Source organism: Ipomoea nil, unplaced genomic scaffold, assembly GCF_001879475.1.
Source record: "Ipomoea nil cultivar Tokyo-kokei standard unplaced genomic scaffold, Asagao_1.1 scaffold2480, whole genome shotgun sequence".
NCBI lineage: Eukaryota > Viridiplantae > Streptophyta > Magnoliopsida > Solanales > Convolvulaceae > Ipomoea > Ipomoea nil.
Window position 1 is genome coordinate 2,301,074 of NW_017618908.1, and position 22,204 is coordinate 2,323,277.

The 22,204-nt window shown below is 33.7% G+C and overlaps 3 protein-coding genes across 3 annotated transcripts; all 3 read left to right on the forward strand.

Annotated features, from left to right (window-relative positions):
* The first annotated feature begins 3,435 nt into the window (after positions 1–3,435).
* Positions 3,436–4,168, forward strand: LOC109153193. Its single transcript, XM_019301024.1, has 2 exons — positions 3,436–3,532; positions 3,570–4,168. Exons 1-2 carry the CDS (start codon positions 3,474–3,476, stop codon positions 4,108–4,110), a joined length of 600 nt encoding a protein of 199 aa, XP_019156569.1. The 5' UTR covers positions 3,436–3,473; the 3' UTR covers positions 4,111–4,168.
* Positions 4,169–8,446: 4,278 nt separating this feature from the next.
* LOC109152664 (methanol O-anthraniloyltransferase-like) lies at positions 8,447–11,556 on the forward strand. Its single transcript, XM_019300312.1, has 2 exons — positions 8,447–8,897; positions 10,559–11,556. The coding sequence occupies exons 1-2, from the start codon at positions 8,460–8,462 to the stop codon at positions 11,501–11,503; spliced, it is 1,383 nt and encodes a 460-aa protein (XP_019155857.1). The 5' UTR covers positions 8,447–8,459; the 3' UTR covers positions 11,504–11,556.
* A 2,830-nt stretch (positions 11,557–14,386) lies between these two features.
* LOC109152665 (methanol O-anthraniloyltransferase-like) lies at positions 14,387–16,338 on the forward strand. Its single transcript, XM_019300313.1, has 2 exons — positions 14,387–14,872; positions 15,299–16,338. The coding sequence occupies exons 1-2, from the start codon at positions 14,435–14,437 to the stop codon at positions 16,226–16,228; spliced, it is 1,368 nt and encodes a 455-aa protein (XP_019155858.1). The 5' UTR covers positions 14,387–14,434; the 3' UTR covers positions 16,229–16,338.
* The last annotated feature ends 5,866 nt before the right edge of the window (positions 16,339–22,204 follow it).

Genomic DNA, 22,204 nt, shown 5'->3' on the forward strand with positions numbered 1-22,204 from the left:
ACGTAATTATCGTGTCTGGATAAAATTTTATCACGATAATATATATATTATTTTAAACTTTTTATTTAAGAAATGTAAATTATTTATCCCATTAAAAATGTAACGTAGTGTTAGGTTCATTTTAATCTTTTGAGTGGATTTAAGTGATAATATATTTAATTTTAGTTTTTTATAAATGTGAAAATTTTTTGCATTAAAAATATGACATATTGAATTTATGTATCGCTTCAGGTGAGTTGTAGTATGTTGATTGGATTAAGTTTTCACACGATAATATATTTTATTTTAATTTTATATTTCTTTAGAGAATAAGAATTTATCCCATTAAAAATGTAACGTATTCAACGTATGTCTAGGGTTATGTGCGTTTTAATCCGTTGACTAAACAATGGTTTCACACAATACATTTAATTTTAAATTGATATTTTTTAAAAAAAATGAGAGTTTATCGCATTCAAAATGTAACGTATTGAAAGTAATTAAGTATCACGTTAGATGCGTTCTAATATTTTGACTATATAAAGTTTCACACGATAATATATTTAATTTTAAATTTATTTTTCTTAAAAATGAAAACTTATCTCATTAAAAATTTATTTTTCTTAAAAATGAAAACTTATCTCATTAAAAATGTAATGTATTAAACATAAGTATCGTGTTAGAGCTCTAATCTGTTGACTGGACAAAGTTTTCACACAACAGTATATTTAAGTTTAAATTCATATTTCTATCAAAAATGAAAAATTCATATTTCTATCAAAAATGAAAATTTATCACATCAAAAATGTAACGTATTGAATGTAATTATCGTGATAAACTTTCCGCACTATAATATATTTATTTTTCTTTAAAAATGAAATTTTATCCAATAAAAAATGTAACATATTAAATGTAAGTATCACGCTTGGTGCATTTTAATCTTTTGACTGGATAAAGTTTTCACACAATAACATATTTAATTTTAAATTTATTTTTCATTAAAAAATGAATTTTTTTTAATACCATTAAAAATGTAACTTAGTCTTCCAAAAGGCTGAACCCCAACCCTAAGGGACTAAAAATGTAACTTAGTGCACGTAAGTATCGCGTCAGGTGTGCTATAATTTTTTGTCTGGATAAAATTTAAATTTTTTTAAAAATAAAGATTAATTGCAATTAAAATGTAACGTATTGAACATAAGTATTCCGTCAGGTGTATTCTAATCTTTTTGACTGGATAAAGTTTTCACACGACAATACATTTGATAGTAAATTTATTTTTCTTTAAAAAATGGAAATTAATCGAATGAAAAAAATGTAAAGTATTGCACGTAAGTGTCACATCAGGTGCACACTCATCTTTTGACTAAATATAGTTTTTACACGATAATATATTAAATTTTAAATATATTTTTATTTAAAAATAAAAATTTATCACATTTAAAATGTAACGTATTGGACATAAATATAATGTCAGATGCATTATAATCTTTTGAATCAATCACAATTCACACAATTATATATTTAATCAATGAAATCTATTTAATATAGATATATACTAAATCTGGTAAATCTTATACGACAATATTACTTTAATTGTCTAGATCCCGCGAGGTTGGTGGGCCGACACGCATCCACGCGTCAGGATCCTATTGGTCTGTCTTCTCTACAAATAACCCCTTCCTTCTCCCATCGTCTCACAGCCCTAAATCCCTAAAATAACCACTTTTTCTTGTTTTCTTTTAATCTCTCTGTGTTTCAGATCTCTCTCTCTCTCTCTCTCTCTCTCTCTCTCTCTCTATATATATATATATATATATATAACTGTAGATGCAGAAACTGTATATATAACAGTGGCGAATTCGTTCGTGGCTCTTAGGGCACAGACATTGCGGCGGTCTCTGATTCGCTTGGTGCAGGTCGGGACTTTCACGGCGCCGCCGCCGCTCGACGGCCGGCTCAGCTCGAAAGCCGCCGGAGGAGTGTGTGCATGCTGTGTCTGTCTTGTACGAATCCGTATGGGATAGATGCGTTTGCGCGTCGTCCTCGGCGAGTTTAGGTCCTGCCCTGTATCAATTGAATCGGAGACCGCGGTATATTGCAATTTGGTTCCGTACGGATGGCGGAATAGGTTTGCGTGAGTTATGAGTGTTTTGTGTTTGGTTTTCGATCTGATTTCTGCTGCTTGGTTCTCTCTAGGTTTGATTTTGTACGTGTTTTGTTTGATTAATTGGTGTGGATGTGCTTGGATCTCTGGATCTAAATGTGTGGATAGCTGGATATGGTGTTGATTGTCTGATTCTCTGGATCTTTGCTTTTTAGGTGTATATTTTGTGTGTTTTCATTGGATCTGTAAGGTAAGCTATCATAAATTTATCAAATAAGGGGCTGATTTGGTGATTTATTGCATTTTCAAGTAAGGAAATTGGAGATTACTCTAATGTTCTATTTAAGCTTTGGATGCAATTACTGTATGTCAATTCTGTTTAAATGGATTAGCTTCATTTTTTAATTTGTCATGTTGTATCTCATAAAGGTACTTTCTTTGGAGCTTTAAACTTAATTTTAATCAAATTATTCCAAATAAAATGAGATAAAAGTTTACATTTTGCCTATTGCATTTCCATCAATTTACATGAAAATATTGCTTGGGGGTCAGTTTTACTGGGTCTTTTGTATGTGAAAGACCTAGAAGACTGATCTTTATGCTTCTTTCTGTATTCAAGTTTGTGTGATAGAAGAGAATAAATTTAGCTAAGGCTTTGTGTGCCACTCTCCATCAATAATATTTACCCAAAAATCTACAGAACAGAAACTTCCTGAACATCGTTTTTATGGTTCTGTCTCTGGCTTTGTCCATATGAAAGCAATTATGATTTGATCTCTACGCTTCATCATGCTTTAATTGTGAACATATTGATGTTGAAAGGATGCTGTGTTATGAGTTGTGACTATATTATTGGTTTTTTCTTTACTAATTAAATTAAGTCTTGATCTTAATGATTTGATTGGTTTCTTCGTGGTTCAGTTTCACACATTGATTTTGTAAAGAAGCTATATTGTAGTGAAGGATAACTAGCATGAGTTAATGCTTCATTGCTTCGTGCTTCAGTTGCTCACAAATATTGTAAAGAAGGTATATTGTGTTATTTATAACTTTTAAGATGAGAGATCTCATTTTCCTAATTTGTATTGATTGATAGATAATAGTCATAATACCAATCATACTTTGCTCATTTTAAGTGTTTCTTTTTTATTATTCAGTGGCTAACATGTTATTGTACAATGTTAAGGAGACTAATGTTCTAGGTTATTTATGCTTCTGTTTTTCAATACTATATTATGATCTATCTCGGGACTTATAGACCTTGACACACACATTTGGGACTTAACTATTTTAAGAGACATTTTCTTCTCTCGGGACGTGGATGTGGGTACCGGCACTGGTGATTTACTAGGCGAATGGTAGTTGGCACTGGTGATTTACTAGGCGAATGGTGGATACATGGTTGGGGAATATAATCCACTTTCCTCTTCCCCTTATTAATAGTTTTAAAGGTCTAGGTTGTGTAAGATCAAAGCCCCCCTAAGTGGAAGACATTTCTTTGGAGAGCTATGCAAACATTCTGCCTACCACCACCAATGAATGAGGATGTGATGCATACCCTACTCTTCTGTGATTTTTCTATGCAGGTTTGGCATGAGTCTTCTTTGCAAATTCCATGTGCATCCGGGGTGTCTTTCCCCCGGTGGCTCAACCAACTGTCATGTCTGGAATACGGCTGCTGCACAGACTGTGCCCAGCCGGGCGCCTGCTGCTGCACAGACCGTGCACTGGGTGCGTGCACCTGCACGACTGCGGCCAGCCGGGTGTGTGCACCTGCACGGCTGCTGCACAGATTGTGCCCCAATGGGCGCAAGCACCTGCACGGCTGCTGCACAGACCGCGCACTGGGTGCGTGCACCTGCACGACTGTGGCCAGCCGGGTGTGTGCACCTGCACGGCTGCTGCACAGATTGTGCCCAAATGGGCGCAAGCACCTGCACGGCTGCTGCACAGACCGCACCCAGCCGGGTGCGTGCACCTGCACTGCTGCTGCACATACCGTGCTCGGCCGGGCAGAGCGTTAGATGCCTTGTTTTCTTTTTTTTTTTTCATGGCTAGTCTGCTTATTTATTTATTTATTTATTCTCTTTCCCTCTTCTCTCTTCTACATGTCTTCCTAAAATGTTGTACAAAAACTAAATTGATGGAGATGCTCTCAATTGTAGGAGATTTTTCTTTGTTTTTTGTCCCTACAATTAGGAAAGAGAAAGAAAGAGCGGAAAGGAAAAAAAGAGAAAGCAAAAACACAATCTAAACAACCAAAAAAAGAAAAAAGTAAGATTAAATTTGCACCTAATGCTCACAAAAATCAAGAAAAAAGTAAGATTAAATTTGCACCTAATGCTCACAAAAATCATATATTGGTGAAGAAAAATCTAATAAAAAACTCAGTCTCCCATTAATCCAAAAATCAATCTCAAATTCTTATATTTAAATCAATCTCAAATTTTTATCTTTGCCAAAAACCCCTATTGGGGATGCTTTAATTGAGATGGTCTTAGAGATGGATTGAATGATTCAAATTACTTTTGCAATGTACCATGCATGTTTGGGTGTAGGAGTGACATCATCTAGTAGAGTAGTGCTAGTTGGACTTTTGTTAACATGATATTAAATATCTCACCAAGCTACCTATATAATCATGCATTATAGATTTGTAGTAGGTCTCATCTTACAAATTTAGTTACCTATATAGTTGTATGAAGTAACCATTCTCCAGAACATGATGGGCAAGGGGACTTTTATGTACCAAATATAATCAAGGGAAAAACCATAGACCTTTTTCAATCATGTCAAGACCAAATTCCATCTTATTTTGATAAGTATATCCATGATCTATTTTAGATTTTTAGATATGATCTGTTTTGCTGGTATGATTTGCTCTATCTAACATTATTTGGTCATACATGTAAAGGCTCAGGTAAAATAGTATAGTTAACTTATCAGACAATTTTAATTAATTAGATTTTTGTAATAACTATTAGTAATAATATATAATATATAATTATGTTATAATGTATAGTTTAGTTCTCTGTGGTTGTAATTTGATTGACTAGTCTAGTCTATTCTATAAGAGCTTTTAGTGGTAGCTTTCCTATAGGTGGTCTCTTGATTGTAATCTCTTTTCTGATTGAATGTGAATTGAGTTGTTCATTAGATTCAGACTGGGCCGGGTGTCCGGTAGATCGTAAGTCCACTAGCGACTACGCTGTGTTTCTCGGGGACAATCTTGTTTCGTGGGTCTCCCCCACAAGCAACGCACCGTAGCTAGGTCCTCCACAGAGGCGGAGTACAAAGGGCTTGCCGATGTTTCAACAGAGGTTATATGGGTTATCTCTTTACTGCGTGAGTTAGGGTTACACTCCGTCACCCCGGCCATGCTATGGTGTGATAATTTAGGGGCCACCTACCTAGCGGCTAATCCTGTCTTTCACGCCCGCACAAAACATGTTGAGATTGATTACCACTTCGTTCGGGACAAGGTCGCATCTGGGGATTCCATTGTTAGTTTTGTCTCAACCAAAGATCTGGCAGACATCTTCACCAAACCACTTCCGGCTCCGTGTTTTCAGACTCTACGAGACAAGCTCAATGTTGTCACCATCCAACCTTGTTCTTGATGGGGTGTGTTAGTAATAATATATAATATATAATTATGTTATAATGTATAGTTTAGTTCTCTGTGGTTGTTATTTGATTGACTAGTCTAGTCTATTGTATAGGAGCTTTTAGTGGTAGTTTTCCTATTGGTCTCTTGATTGTAATCTCTTTCTTGATTGAATGTGAATTGAGTTGTTCATCACAATTTATTGCTCCAAAATATTAAAATTTAAAAAGATGTTCAAAGTAGTTTTTTCGATCTGTTTTTTGAAAAAGTCATTTTGTATGTAATCAGCTATCAACTAACAGCTAACTTACCAAATATTTTTCTACAATCAGCTAATGCTATTAACTTGTGAAATTCACTAATCAAATCAACTAATAGCTATTTACCAAACTCTCAAAATATGTGCAGTAGTCGTCAACTGCAGTTTTTAAGCTTAGTTTGTTATCTTTTGTGCTTTGCCGAGTTTTGGTGGCTACTGTGAACTGTCTACTTTAAGTGACAAGATAAGAACAAAAGAAGGTTCCAACATGAGTAGTCCAGCCTGGTTGATATGATTGTCCAAAAAGCTGCAAGGATTTGCTTTTTTTTTTTTTTTGGCAAATTATTATGTGGAATATGATTTACTGTATGGATCATTAAAAAAAAAATACATTTTTAATATATTAAAATTACATTATTTATATACTGAATATACATTATACAAATAATATACTTTTAATATTCAAATAATATACTTTGTTTAAATATAATGTATCTTTTTATACTAAAAAAATTCATTATTTGTATTTTGAATGTGTATTATTTGATAGTATACAAAATAATGTATTTTATATACAAAAGTAATATATATATATATATATATATATATATATATATATATATATATATATATATTTATAGTCCACATAGCTGAGTCTACCGAATAGTATTCCCTTTTTTGTTTATTGGGTAGTTCAACGTTGTAAATGTATCAAATTTTTGGGCTTCTTGTAAATTTGGATTTTTGGCAAAAAGGAAAGAGTGATGATACCACTGCTTAAAAGACTCTGGCCCCCATGGGTTGGTTTTATTGGCACACGGGTTTTGCCACTTGGTAGAGCAACTGGCCTATCAACCCTTCTCAACGGGTCTATTTGTTGGCTACTCACTTTCTGTCTCTAAGTTATAACTGATTTTATAAATTTTGTCAATTTTTATAAAATATTAAAGACAAAATTTACAACGTCAATTGTAGTTTAAGGATGAGAAGTGAGCATGACTGTTAAAAAAAAGGATGAAATTTGTAATGTTAGTTATAGCTTAAGGATGAGAAGTGAGTACGAACAACAAGTAGAGCCGTCAAAACAGACTTTTTCTACAAAGCTTTTGACTTGATTTAAGACACTTTCAAGTGGTCGGAGATTCCATAATTTTCAACAGTAAAAAATGACGTCGTTTTAAACAGGGTGCACAATGCATTATACGTTTTGGTGCACGATATAACGATTGCAACGCTTTTGGAATGTCGGCCGGACAATAATTTCTAGGAAATAATGCATGCGTGGGCCATAATAGTGTGACCCTGCCCCCTTGCTATCATCTCCATATTTTTTGTACAATTGTATGTAAATTACGGGATAGTACTAATTAAAAACAATCAAACAATTTAGAATATATTTTTCAGATAGAATACATACATACAATATATATGTATGTGTCACTGATACTTCCTTGGACAGCAATGAATTGAAACTAAAAACAAGTTCTATACATACACGGCATAGTCAAATGAGAATATGTTTTTAAGAAAAATTAAGACCTAATCTTAATCGTCCATTTAGAAAAAAATATAACTAATTTGAAGCGATAAGAGAAAAAAGTAGTGACATTTTGATAATTTAATTATTAGATGAAAATAATGAGAAAATAAGATCTTTTATTACAAACATATTTTTTATTAAATATAATTATTATATAAATTATTATTATTGTTATTATATCGTTAAAAACGTTTTAAATATTATTAGCTTGCAACTAATAGTTAATTGTAACAAAACAAATATTTCTCAACAGATCAATATCATGACAGGGAACAGAAGACCATTAAAGTCTTTTGCTATATGCAAAACAAGCATACCACGTTACCTAGTACGTTAACCATGTCTTTTCCTAGGCGCACACGTTTAAAATTTTTGAAATGTTTTTGTTTTTGTTTTTTTAGAAAAAATCAACATTTTCGTCCCATAATTATTTCCCAATTGTTAATGTAGTTCCTTGTTTTCAATTTCAACCATTTGATCCTCAAATTGTTTAAAATTTTGTTAATTAAATCCTTTCAAAGACCAAATTAATAACATTTTTAAAATGTGAAAATTACCATTTTGATCTCTAAAAGAGTTTTTGAATGCTACTGGCTCTATTACAATATAATATCTGTTCATATACGTTATTAACCTACTAAAACATAAAAAACCAAAAACGCATCCACTAAGGCTTGAACTCACAACCTTCCAATTCAGTACCATTAGACCACATAGTCTTGGTTTCTCTAAAAAGGGTTTAATTCAGAAAATTTTAAACAATTTAATAATTGAATAGGTTGAAATTATACAGTGGATAATTATTCCGTCCATTATATTGAATATGTCAATTAGCTTATCTTTATCCTAATGTTTAATAACATAAAAAAAAGAAAGTGTCATATATATCATTGGCTCTATATATACTATACACCCACACCAGAAACTTCAAGCTAATAAGTTTGAAATCAAGAAGAAAATAATTAAAATGGCAGCTAAAAAATCTTTTGTTGTTTGGCATAAGGAACCAGAGCTCCTGGGACCAGCCAAGCCTACTCCCCAAGAAATAAAGGAATTATCAGACATTGATGACCAGAAAGGTCTGAGGTTCCATTTCTGCGTGATCATGTTCTATAGGGCAAATCCCCTGATGAAAGCAAAGGAGCCTGTGGAAGCCATTAGAGATGCATTAGCTGAAGCTCTGGTATGGTACTACCCTCTTGCAGGTCGGCTCATTCATGGCCCTAAGGATAAGTTGATGGTGGATTGCTGTGCTCAAGGGATTTGGTTCATCGAAGCAGATTGCAGTTTCAGCATGGATGATCTGGGTGATGCCGTTAAACCACCATGTTTGTACTCCAATGAGTTCTTGTATGAAGTGCCTGGCTCTTATGAGATTCTTGGTTGCCCATTGATGGCAGTTCAGGTACTTTTAATTTACTCATGCTTGAGCGGCCTGTTGACTTAATAATCACAAGATTCCAAATTTGATCCATTTGGAGTTAATACCCAAAATCGTCCTCGACTATAGTGGTTTTTCTCAATTTCGTCCTAAACGACTTTGGTGACCTAATATCGTCCCAGACTTTTGTGTTTCGCTCAATTTAGTCCTCCATTTGTTATTCCGTCAAATTGGTGTTAAATAAAGGGACAATTCAGTATGTCAATATTGATCTCTCTTTACTTTCAACTTATGAAGTGCGAAATTCCTCTTTCTTGTACGAATTACACCCAGAATTACTCCCGGACGTGCAAATCAAATTTTATATTCGCAGTTTTAGGAGTAATTCTGGGAGTAATTCGTAAAAAAAAAAAAGATTTCGCAGTTCACATGTCTATGAGTAAAGAGATGCCAATATTAAAATTACTGAATTGTCTATTTATTTAACACCAAATGGACAAAATAACAAATGAAGGACTAAATTGAGCAAAAACACAAAAGTCTGGGACTAAATTGAGCGAAACACAAAAGTCAGGGACGATATTAGGTCATCAAAGTCGTTTAGGACGAAATTGAGAAAAACCACTATAGTCGAGGACGATTTTGGGTATTAACTCGATCCATTTGTATTGGAAGATTGGAAGATTTTTTTTTTTTTTTTTTTTTTTTTTTTTTTTTTTTTTTTGGAGGTTGTAAGGTATGCACAATTTGGCAAAGGAATAAGGTTCAAATTGACTAAAGGTAACCTGAAAATGCAATTAGGCCACTGAATGAAAAAAAAAGTACAATTAAACCACTGAGCACTTCAAAAATGTGCAATTAGGCCATTGAACACTCCAAATGTATGCAATTTCACCGGATAACAGGTTACCATCAATTTTAACAGGTTATCTGCTTACGTTGAGTTAGCATTTTAAATAATTTTTAATAAATGTTAATAATAAATTTTAACAAAAAATTGAAGAAAAAAATCGACAGGGTGGCCGCATAATAATTATTTAAAAATTATTAAAAATGCCAAACTCAGCTGTCACGTAAGCAGGTAACCTACTATCCAGTGAAATTGCATATATTTGGAGTGTTCAGTGGTCTAATTGCTATTTTTTCGTTCAGTGACCTAATTGCATTTTTAGGTTACGTCCAGTGGTCAATTTGAATCTTATTCCTTTGGCAAATAATATTATGGATCATGATTTAGATTGCAATGTAGGTGGCAAATAAAAGTTCATTTTTAGTGTATTGAATGTTCATTTTTTTAGTAGTATACTCAAAAATAAAACTTTAGTACACAAAAAATGAACCTTTAAAAAATGAACATTATGTCAATAATTCATTCTGTAAGGTGAACCATGATCCATATTATAATGTGTGATTGATGCCCGTATGGCCAGCTCAGTTGGTCACAAGGGTGAAGCGGGGTCAAGTCTCACCAGCTTTGAGAGCAACCTCTCAAAGTGAGGGCTCCTTGTGCGCAGTAAGCAAAGGTCTTGCTAGCCTATGTGTTCAGCTGAATTACCATGATTTACATCCTCTGGGGGATTCAACTTTTTAAAAACAATGTATGATTGATTGATTGGGCACGCAATCTAGACTGATTTATCTTCTATTCTTCTTTAGAAATTTATATATATGTTATAAAATTACAGGTTACGAGGTTGATTTGTGGAGGATTCGTGGTGGCTATACATGTAAACCATGTTCTTGCTGATGGATTAGGTTTAGCACAATTTGTGAAGGCTGTCGGAGAATTAGCGCAAGGTGCATCTTCACCTTCAACCAAACCTGTCTGGAGAAGAGAATTATTGACTGCAAAACATCTTCCACTCCAAACAACCTACGACCACACAGAATATGGTATTGTCACCCACAACTCAACAATAGATCCCGACAACCTGGTTAGCCGTTCTTTCTTTTTCGGCCCCAAAGAGATGAAAGCCATGCGCCAAAAACTCCCACCGCCGCCGCAGACTCAACCAGCCTCAAACTTCGACATGATTACGGCTTGCATATGGATATGTCGAACACGGGCCTTAGAGTTCGACGGCGACGAGACCGTCGCCGTCATATGCGCGATTAACGTACGTGACAAAGGTCCACCAGAGCTGCGCGGCGGCGGATACTACGGCAACGCGGTGGTGTTTCCGGCGGCGGTGGCAAAGGCTGGGAGATTATTATCATGTGATAGCCCGTTGGAGTATGTCGTGAAGTTGATAGAGAAAGCGAAGAGTAGAGTGTGTGAAGATTACGTTAGATCGGAGGTTAAGTTTTTGGATTCAAAAGGAAGGCCGCCATTGTTGAGGTCACGTAGCAGTATAATTGTTACTGATTTGTCGAGAATAGGGTTTGATGAAATGGATTTTGGATGGGGGAAACCAGTTTATGGAGGGACCATGGATGGAGGAGGATCAGCCACCGCTATTACTCATGCTCGCTACCGGAATAGCGACGGTCAGGACGGCGTGCTTGTGCCGGTTTTCTTGCCGGCGGCGGCCATGAAGAGGTTTGAAGAGGAGATGAACAAGTTCATAGCTCTTGAGCCTAGTGAAGTTATAGAGATACCACCCAAATCACTTCTTAAATCCTCTCTATAAATTAGAGCTGTCCGGAATAAAATTTGGCGGTTAGACTAAATTTATTTACTAGCTTCATTTATATATATATATATATATATATATATATATATATATATATATATATATATATATATATATATATATATATATACATATATATATATGAGAATATGTGCTTAGGTGAGAACGTGAGAACACATGTGCATCCATCTAATATTGATTAGATGAAGTGTGTGCGAACGCGCATTAAATTGCGTTTGCACACATTTAATGCACGTTCAACAATCCACTCTGTATTGAACCTTGAAGAAGATGAAGAAACATATGTAGAAGATGGAAGAAATCTGTGTAAAATATAGCCAGAAATTCATGGATCCTACGATTGGAAGGGCTACTGGACCCCAGGAACTCTCATCTCTGCCGGTAAATCATCCGGTACGACGAGTTCGTACAAGCCTGCTATGATTCCTTTGACTTCGACCCTCACCCCAAGTACTGCAGCACTTGCAAGTATGACGGCGCTACTACTTACGTGGTACTCGTGTCGCTACGGCGGTAAATTGCGATAGATACATTATTTCACTCTTTATAAACATGTAATTCATTTCTATTTGTTAAAAAAGTAGGCTGATAAAGTGAAAATAAATAACTGTTGTGCCGTGGTATAACCACTACTATAGAAAGAAATTTGCCGTTATCGATGTAGGCTCATAACAATGGCGTCACCCCTGAAAGTTAACGCAGCAATCTCCATCTCCGTGCACGGTACACTCGAAATCGGGATTGAAATTTACACACCATACTTGGAGTAATGAATAATGAGACACAAGAAAGAAACAGACAAAGCTCTGTTTAAATAGTGGAGGCCAAGCAATTGAGGCCACATACTATTTAAAAGGTCTTAACCACTCCGTGAATATAGTTCTATTACATGAACTCCCAAATCTTACTCCCTACATCAAAATTTTGTATGTGAGAGCAAAAGTTGAGTGTAGAGCCGATTGATTGTCAGTGGATTAAACAAACGAAAATGAAGAAAGGAAAAAGAAGAAGAAATGACTTAAAATGACCGTTTTGTCCCTAAGAATAAAAAAATTTAAGTTTTTCCGGCAACATTTGGTCGGCGATTTGGCTGGGAAGACTAATGTATTAAAAATTGTATAGTTATGGGATCAAATTGATAGTTTTTAAAATCAAGTACTCAAATTAACAAGATTATAATAGTCACAAGATTAGAAGTGTAATTTTTTCAAAATAAAATTACATGTAATATTTTCCTAGGTAATATTAAGCCATGAGTAAGTCATGAACAACGCACACAACTTTTTGTGAACCGTAGACTTATCAAATTAGTCCATCATAAAAATAAAAACATGTAAAGAATGTAAATATATATGGTGAATAAGTACTACGCCTGTCCCTCCCCCGACCACGACCCCTCCCCCCACCCAAAAAAAAAAGTAGTACTATACGTCTGTCCAAGCATGTATGTGGTGAATAATAGTACATCTGTCCAAATATGTATGTCTGGGACTCTGGTCCTTATCATGTTATTTTACTGAATCTTAGGATTATGAATATGTTAATACTAGACTCATTATTTAATGTAAGAGAATGTGAGATTTTTAAATTTTATTTTAATTTATTTTTAATAATTTTTATGAAAATTATATTTGTTTACACTTGTTATTTGAGATTCTCGTAAATATTATATTATTTAAAAATATTTATTGAACCAAACACCTCTTAATAGTTATATTACATACACATGTTTCACACTTTCAAAATGTGTTATGTTATGTTAGTAAAGAATAAAACTGAAGTAGAACGCATTTTTACGTTCTACTTCAGTTTTATTCTCTACTAACATAACACATTTTGATCCATTAAAAATAAAATCAAGAAATGTGCTAAGAGTTTTACTCTCAATATGATGAATCCAACTACCATTTGCCTGCTAGAAATAACTAATTTAAGGATATTTATTTATTTAATTAAGAGGGCGATGACATTTTATTTATTTAGTGTTACCTTGAAAACCTAACAATTAAATTAACATCAAAGTTATTTCTAACGTTTTACTCGATTGTTTAAACTTTTTTTGAATTTTTTTTAAAATCTCCAATATACCTTTCTACATATAAACATGAAATACTAACTCACACCATTAATACATATTCAACGGTGGTTTGTAGAGTTGAGTCGAACATTATAACAACGAAATGTGACATTAGTTGCTACACAAATATGAAATATAGTTTGTGGCGTAATGTATGGTAAGCGTTTAATCAAGACGATTGGTATTAGAGTAGGTCACGACTTCAAGTTCTTGCACACACTTGAAGTTGATGACAATGTTAGAAGGGGATTGTTGAACACCGACTTGAAAAATTGTATCTAGCATCTTGCTAGCTTGCGCACTTCTGTAGTAGAATACGCTCGACAATAGAATATGTATCCAAAAAAGATAAATATGTAATTGATATGTTTTATACTTTCGCTTAAAAAAAAAAAAAAACATACCCCAATATGTCCAGATTTATTTTCTTTAATTTAACAAATTTAATTTTTAGTTGATCCGAACTTTCACAAGTCAAGAATTCAATAAAAGTAAAAATAATTTACTCACGTTTTAAATTTTTAGTAAAAATTGAACTTTCCTTGTCCAATAGGCCGGGCAGGCCAAATTAATTTTCCTTGACTATATTCTAAAAATTTGATTTCTAGTTCATCCAAACTTTCAGAAGTACACTCAAGACTTCACCAACAAATAATTTAATTACTCACATTTATTTCAAGGAAAGTTAAACTTTATCCTGGCTCCTAAAGTGCAGTTTCTAAGAAGAGAGCCATATACTTGCCTATATATACACACACACTAGAAACTGAAGCTATATATATTACATGCAAGCATCAAGTTTGATACTAAGCTAGAAGAAGAAAAATATAATGGCAGTAGAAAAAGCTTTTGTTGTTTGGCATAAGGAAGCAGAGCTCCTGGGACCAGCCAAGCCTACTCCCCAAGAAACAAAGGAATTATCAGACATAGATGACCAAAAAGGTCTGAGGTTCCATTTCTGCATGATCATGTTCTATAGAGCAAATCCCCTGATGAAAGCAAAGGACCCTGTGGAAGCCATTAGAGATGCAGTAGCTAAAGCCCTTGTATGGTACTATCCTCTTGCAGGTCGCCTCATTCAAGGCCCTGAGGATAAGTTCATGGTGGATTGCAGTGCTCAAGGGATTTGGTTCGTCGAAGCAGATTCCAGTTTAAGCTTGGAAGATCTGGGTGATGCTGTTAAACCGCCATGTTTGTATTCCAAAGAGTTCTTGTATGAAGTTCCTGGCTCTCATCAGATTCTTGGTTGCCCATTGATGATAGTTCAGGTATATTTGCTTATGTTTTTCTAGTGATTAGAGAAACCCGCATTCAATACCATAATTTGTACACTAAGTAAATCCCAATTCGGCTTAATTGTGGTTCTAATCAGCAAAGAACCACAAATCAGCCTAGGTTGTTCATAAGTGATCTCGGGTCCGATCTGTTAGAGAAACCTGCATTCAATACCTTAATTTGTACACTAATAAGTAAATCCCAATTTGGCTTAATTGTGATTCTAATCAGCAAAGAACCACAAATCAGCCTAGGTTGTTCATAACTGATCTCGGTCCGATCTATTGGAGAAACTTGCATTCAATACCCTAATTTGTACACTAATAAGTAAATCCCAATCCGGCTTAATTGTGATTCTAATTAGCAAAGAACCACAAATCAATCTGGATTGTTCATAGCTGATCGTTATAAAATTACAGGTTACGAGGTTGATTTGTGGAGGATTTGTGGTGGCTATACGTGTAAACCATGTTCTAACTGATGGATTAGGTTTAGCACAATTTGTGAAAGCTGTGGGAGAGTTAGCTCAAGGTGCATCTTCACCTTCAACTAAACCTGTCTGGCAAAGAGAACTTTTGACTGCAAAACATCTTCCATTCAAAACCACATATGACCACCCAGAATACGGCGTTGTCAGCCACGAAGACGACCCAACAATGGACCACCACAACATGGTGTCCCGGTCCTTCTTTTTTGGTCCCAAAGAGATAAGAGCCATCCGCCGGAAACTCCCGCCGCAGGCTCACCGGAGGTCAAACTTCGACGTGATCACCGCCTGCATATGGCGATCCCGAACCCGAGCCTTGAAGTTGAAACGTGATGAGAAAGTAAGCATTGCATGCATGGTTAATATACGCAACAAAAGTCCAGTCCCGCTGGAGAACGGATATTACGGCAACGGAGCCGTGACGCCGGCGGCGGCGACGGAAGCCGGAAGGTTATGCGATAATCCGTTGAAGTATGCCGTGGAGTTAGTGGAGAGAGCTAAGGAGAGAGTGAACGAGGATTATGTTAAGTCGGTGGTTAATTACATGGATTTAAAGGGGCGGCCGCCGATTTTAAGGTCGGAGAGAAACTATGTTGTTTCGGATTCGTCTAAGTTGGGGTTTGATAAAGTGGATTTTGGGTGGGGGAAGCCGGTGTACGGCGGCACCATGGAGGGAGGATCGGGGAATAATAGCATTTATGCTCCTTACCGGAATAGCGACGGAGAAGCCGGCGTGTTGGTGCCGGTTTTTCTGCCGGCGGCGGCGATGGAGAGGTTTGAAGTGGAGTTGAAGAAGTTGACAGCTATGGAGAGTGGTGAATTTTTTGAGCCATTAAAACCATTTCTTAATTCTGCTCTCTAAAGCCACGTATAGTACTTTCCCTTTGCTTGTTTTGCTTATTTGGTGTAATTTGTTGGGTTGGGGGTAGGTTTGGGATGGGGGCGGGGGGATAGAAACTACTTTAAAATGAAAAATAAAAATAAAAGTTTTAATGATACATGTTGGGATCAATCAATTAATGTATGTACTATAACTACCCTACTTGCATTATCCTCACAAAAATAAAGCATTAACATCATGCATGTTAGAAATGTCTTTTTTCTTTTTTACCCTTTAGCAGTAGTGCGTAATAATTGTCACATTTCAATGTTAGAATACTTGACATTACACTTCAAGCAAATGCCCAACAATATACATACAATATATTTTATTACTTAAGCAAACAAATGATGAATGTCGATCACTATATTACCAAATAGGAATAAGGTTCAAATTGACCACTGAACGTAACCTAAAAATGCAATTAGGCCACTGAACGAAAAAAAGTGCAATTAGGCCACTGAACACTCCAAAAATGTGCAATTTCACCTGATAGCAGGTTACCCTCAATTTTAGCAGGTTATCTGCTTACGTGGCAGCTGAGTTGGCATTTTAAATAAATTTTAATTAATTTTTAATACATTTTAATAATAAATTTTTATTTAAAAAAATTTTTAAAAAATAAAAACGACTTTATTTTATTTTTTATTTAATTTTTTTCAATTTTTTATAAAATTTATTATTAAAATTAATTATTAAAAATTATTTAAAAATTATTAAAAATGCCAACTTAGCTGCCACGTAAGCAGCTAACCTGCTAAAATTGATGGTAACCTGCTATCCGGTAAAATTGCATACGTTTGGAGAGTCTAGTGACCTAATTGCACATTTTTGAGTGTTCAATGGCCTAATTGCACTTTTTTTTTTCGTTCAGTGGCCTAATTGCATTTTCAGGTTACGTTCAGTGGCCAATTTGAACCTTATTCCTACCAAATATGAACGTGTAAACTTTGTATAACAAATCATAAGAAACAAAATACAATGTCTCTAAGCAATAAGAATCAACTACATTTTGACGAGATCGAGATATTATAGTATATATAATTGTTTAATCACATTCGAATTCATGACTAATAAAGATTTGGAAAAGGGTGTAAAAATGGTCTGCATATTTAATATAAGATTGTCTTTTAGAAGAAGTGAAGGTTACCGTGAAAAGGGAAGACCTACTAACAACTCAAGAAGATGATGAGAATTGAGTTGAAGAGATTGATTAGGTCATAGGTGTATGTAGAATCAATTTATCTAGTTGTCTGTGATCATCTAATGGAGTTGAGTTTTACTTTTGAGTGGCCTCACGAATGTTGGAGATGTTTTCTCCAAACTGCGTAAACATATCTGGTATCTGTGTTTCTGGATTTTCTGAATTTATTTTCGTTTTATCTTTTTTGCGTTTCTACAGAGTTACTCAGATAATTAAATTCGTTTATCTTTCTTGCATTTCTACAGAGTTACACAAATAATTAATTTAATTAAAATTGTTCGACTATGAACCAAATAGGTATTTCTTGCATTCAAGACTCATGAATTTAAAAAAAAAAAAAAGAATATGATAATGAATGTAATTATAGTAGTGAATAAATATGTAAGTATATAATGGTGAGAATGTAGTTGTAGTAATATATAGCCAAATAAATTATAGAGATTCTAGTAGGACTATGTGGTCTAATGGTACCCGAGTTGAACTTTCATTTGGAAGATTATGAGTTCAAGCCTCAGTGGAGGGTGTTATTGGTTCGTAATGTAATAGAGCCAAAAAATTATAGAGATTCTATTATCCATTTAGAAAACAGTTTTTAAAAATGAAAAATTGTGTTAATAAATATTTTTTATTTTTTATTTTTTATTTTCAAAATTTCCAATTTTCTAAAAATTAAAAAAAAAAATTCTCCAGATAGTAAACTATTGTAAGTACTAAAAAAAAAAAAAACAATAGAGGGAGATCAATTATTGTGGATGCTCTAACACTCAAGGTTTTCCTCCACCACTCATTTTTTGGCTCTTCTTTTGAATTATCTGTCATTTCATGCATGAAAAGTTGAAAATAACTCGACAAGCATCATTATTAAAAAGAAGTACACAAAAATCTAACAGCCAAATAAGGTTGTCCTCCATCCACCACTCATTCTTTTCTCTTTTTTGAATTATATGAGTTTCTCACATCAGAGAGTAAAATTAGGAGATTATGATTTAATTTGATAATTCATATAATAGAATTCTATTAAAAAATTTAAGAAAAATTGTACTTTTTGTCCCTAAATTATAGGGTAATTGTAGAATTTGTCATTTGAGTGTTGGTTGTGCTAACATTTTTCATCCCTAAATTATCATTGACTTGCACTTTTTGTTCATTCGTACTCACTTTTTGTACTTATACTAAAATTGCAAATTCCGTTTATAATGTTTTATTAGTTAAAGGGACGAAAATTGCAACGTCAATGATAATGTGAAAATCTAGAAAATGACTCATTATTTAAAAAGTATTTTAATTTTGTGGTGTTTGGTTGAATGTTAGAAAATTATCTTTTTCTGTTTGGTTGAAAGTTAAAAATTGCATTTTTTCATTTTGGTTCATTTTTTTTTTTTGAAAATGAATATATTATTTATTATAAAGAATTCGGAAAGTGTCTTCCAGACTTAAAAATTAGGAAGACATTTTTCACAAAATTGAGTTTTTTTTTTTTTTCGTTGACCAGAATGAATATTTTATTTTAATTTAATTTTTCTTGAGTAGCCAAACACTAGAAAATTCAGAAAATGACTTTCGAAAGTCATTTTTTGAGTTTCCAAACGGACCCTAAATGATTCTTGATTTTCTCAAATTGAATTTCCACATAAAATCTTGTTTAATTTATTTTATTTTCATTATATTGCTTACAAATGATTCTTGATGAATCATGTTACCTTCCTAAATGTCCAAACACCAACATTTAGATATGAATTTAATTTGTTATTATGCATAATGCTATATATTCGTTGAGATTTTTGTGAGTTATTTTCTCCTTCTTCTGGTATACACAATAATTTTCATTAAAATATTATCCTAAGTTACTCGGTATATATGATATGATAGTCATTATATTATGTTATTTAAAAATTAATTTTTATATATCTTCAAGAAAATTATAAAAAAAAAATATTTCTAAAACCATTCGTTTTTTAATGAATTGGTCTCGTAAAGGTTTTAGAAATGTGGAGTTTGTTGGAGAGTGACAATGAAATGGTCTCGTAAAGATTTTAGAAATCTTGGAAGACACACATGAAGGGATAAGCGATATTCTCCAGACTGATGTGGGAGAAACTAAATTTAGAAGGTTTAGATAGTCGATGCTGGTGTGGCATCGTTTATCGCAAAAACAGAAGTGGCTATCAAAAAGGTTAATCAAGGAGGAAATAATAAAGACCCTCAATACATATGGTACACTGAGGGAGACAGGGTAACTCCTCCATGTTTGATTGGTTGACATACATGTCTAAAACCATATCCCTAAAATTAATTGACATTTGACAACATTATTTACACGTTTTTTTTTTTTTTTTGGTAACACATTATTTACACGTTTTATGATTTTAAAATGTTTTTTAAGGTCAACTTGAATAGTTGTACATATACCTTTATCTTGTGCGTGTACAACTTAAATGCAAGTGTCTCATCCATCTATATGAGAAGTAACATCGTTACAAATTATTAGTATTATTATTTTGCTTATCATTAAATAAAAAATTATAATTAGAGAAAGCATAATTTTATTTTTTTAAAAAATATTTTTATACAACATTCTAATAAGCATTAAGATTTGTACGTCCTTTGAGCCCGTTGAGCTAAATGGAGAATTTGGTCGGGACCAGGTCGGTGCGACCTATAAGAGAAGACAGTAGGCATAGCCCGTCTTTCAAGTTTTGAAATTTAATCAGTCATGGTCCTCTTGAAAGGACTATGGTTGGTTAAAATTTAATAGTTGAAGGACAATGTGTGGTTAACTTGGACCACGAATGGTTAAATTTGAAAGTCAAAGGACCACAGATTGTCAATTTAAAAATTTAAGACTAAACATGACAAAACTACTATACTAGGAAAATCTCAAATGGTATTAACTCTTAAAGACTTCAATGTCTCTTTGTCAAAAAAGAAATATGAGACTTTTTTTTTCCTGTCAAATGTCATTTACTTTTTAAACCTGATAAGTTATATACCCCGAGTCCGTGCCATCGTTTACAGTTAAGTCAGGATCTCGTGGTTCGGGTCTTGGCCTACGAGTCAAAGTCAAAAGTGACAGGTCAAACCTGCCACCGGGCGTATAAAAGGGCCTTTTAGCCCACAAAGTAAAGGGGTTCTCTCCATTTTGGGCTCTCTCGGCCCTCTCTCTATCCTCTCTCATTTTCAAGTTATGCTCTTCTTTCTTAGAGGAAAACACAGAAACACAAGAGGGAATAAAAGAAACCTTTTTCATATATCTTTCTCTTCCTTGTTCATCTTGCTTAGCTTCTACTTTTAATATATACACATAAACATCTTCTAGTACATACACCCGTATACCGGGGGGAATTAGTACTATCAAAACCTTTGTGATAAAGATAGATATACAACAAAAATACCCAAGTGATAGTTATTTTAATACATTTCTTCCTCCTTTAATTCATGATTATTAAAATACATATATCACATATAGAAGTTTGAACACGACTATCTATTTATTTATGTGAATAATTATCTTACAAGTAATTAACAACTTCAATTACAATTAATTATATAATTTTCTATATGCATACCTCACATTAACGCTTAAATAACGCATATAATTATGTAGTGATTTTTATAAGAATCGGAATTATAATATGATAGGGTCAACTCCAGTCAAGCTAGTCAGAGAGTGAGTTTAATTAGTAACTACAAAATTTCAAATTTGACTTCTCATAAGAGTTGTCTATAGGTCTAATAGTCATATATAAGGCAGGTTTCATCCGGTATGCATTAAACTTAAGGGAAACTCATATTGCTCTTGCATTAATATAACATATGGAGTATGTATATGAATATCACATATACATATGTAATATAGCTTATATATTTTGAATGAACTAATTAATTCGTATAAGTTACATGTAGGCAATAACAATCGAATTTTTTTTTTTTTTTGGTGAGAATAACAATCGAATTTGATTAGCAAAAGATTCAAAGTCAACCAATAATATATAATACATTTTAATAATGGGAATTAATCTTACTTTTCTAATAAAAATTAAACTTAATCATATCTCATGATGTAGATAGGATCGTGTAAAGATAGCAATGTGGAAAAGATTGGATCGCTAAATGCTGTCATGTTTTTAAAGAACAGAACTAAGCAGTGGATTGGCTTGCTAGGCACTCTAATTCTAACTTTAATCTCGTTTTGCTCTTGACCTGTCCCTTGGTGATCTTAGAAGGATCCTCTTTCCACCTAAATGAAAGTAAGTGCATCTATTGGTGAAAGTAGGTGCACTTGGAGGCAAAAATAGGTGCACCTGATCAATGAATGATAACAAGACAAAATTATATGCACTTGTAGGTGAAAGTAGTTGCACCTGAAAGTGAAAGTAGAGGCAAAAACTGCATACACTTGCAGGCGAAAGTAGGTGCACTTGTAGGTAAAAGTAAATTCATCCGATCAATAAATGCTGACACGACACGCGCTAATTAGTTTATATTTCGCACCAGGGCCGTATTTTAAGTTTTGGTGGCCTTGTTCTGGTAAATAAATGTGGTCTTACCAAAATCACAATTTTTAAAATCAATACATGCAAGTTTCGAACCTTTGACCTCCAAGTTAAAATACAACAAATACACATTCTTACCATCTCTTCATAGAACCTTTTAAGTTTAATTGAAAGTTTTTAATTTTTATTTCTAAACTAGCTAGGTAAAAATTAAATATTAGACCTATAAAATTTGGGGCCCTGTGCGGTAGCCCAGTTTGC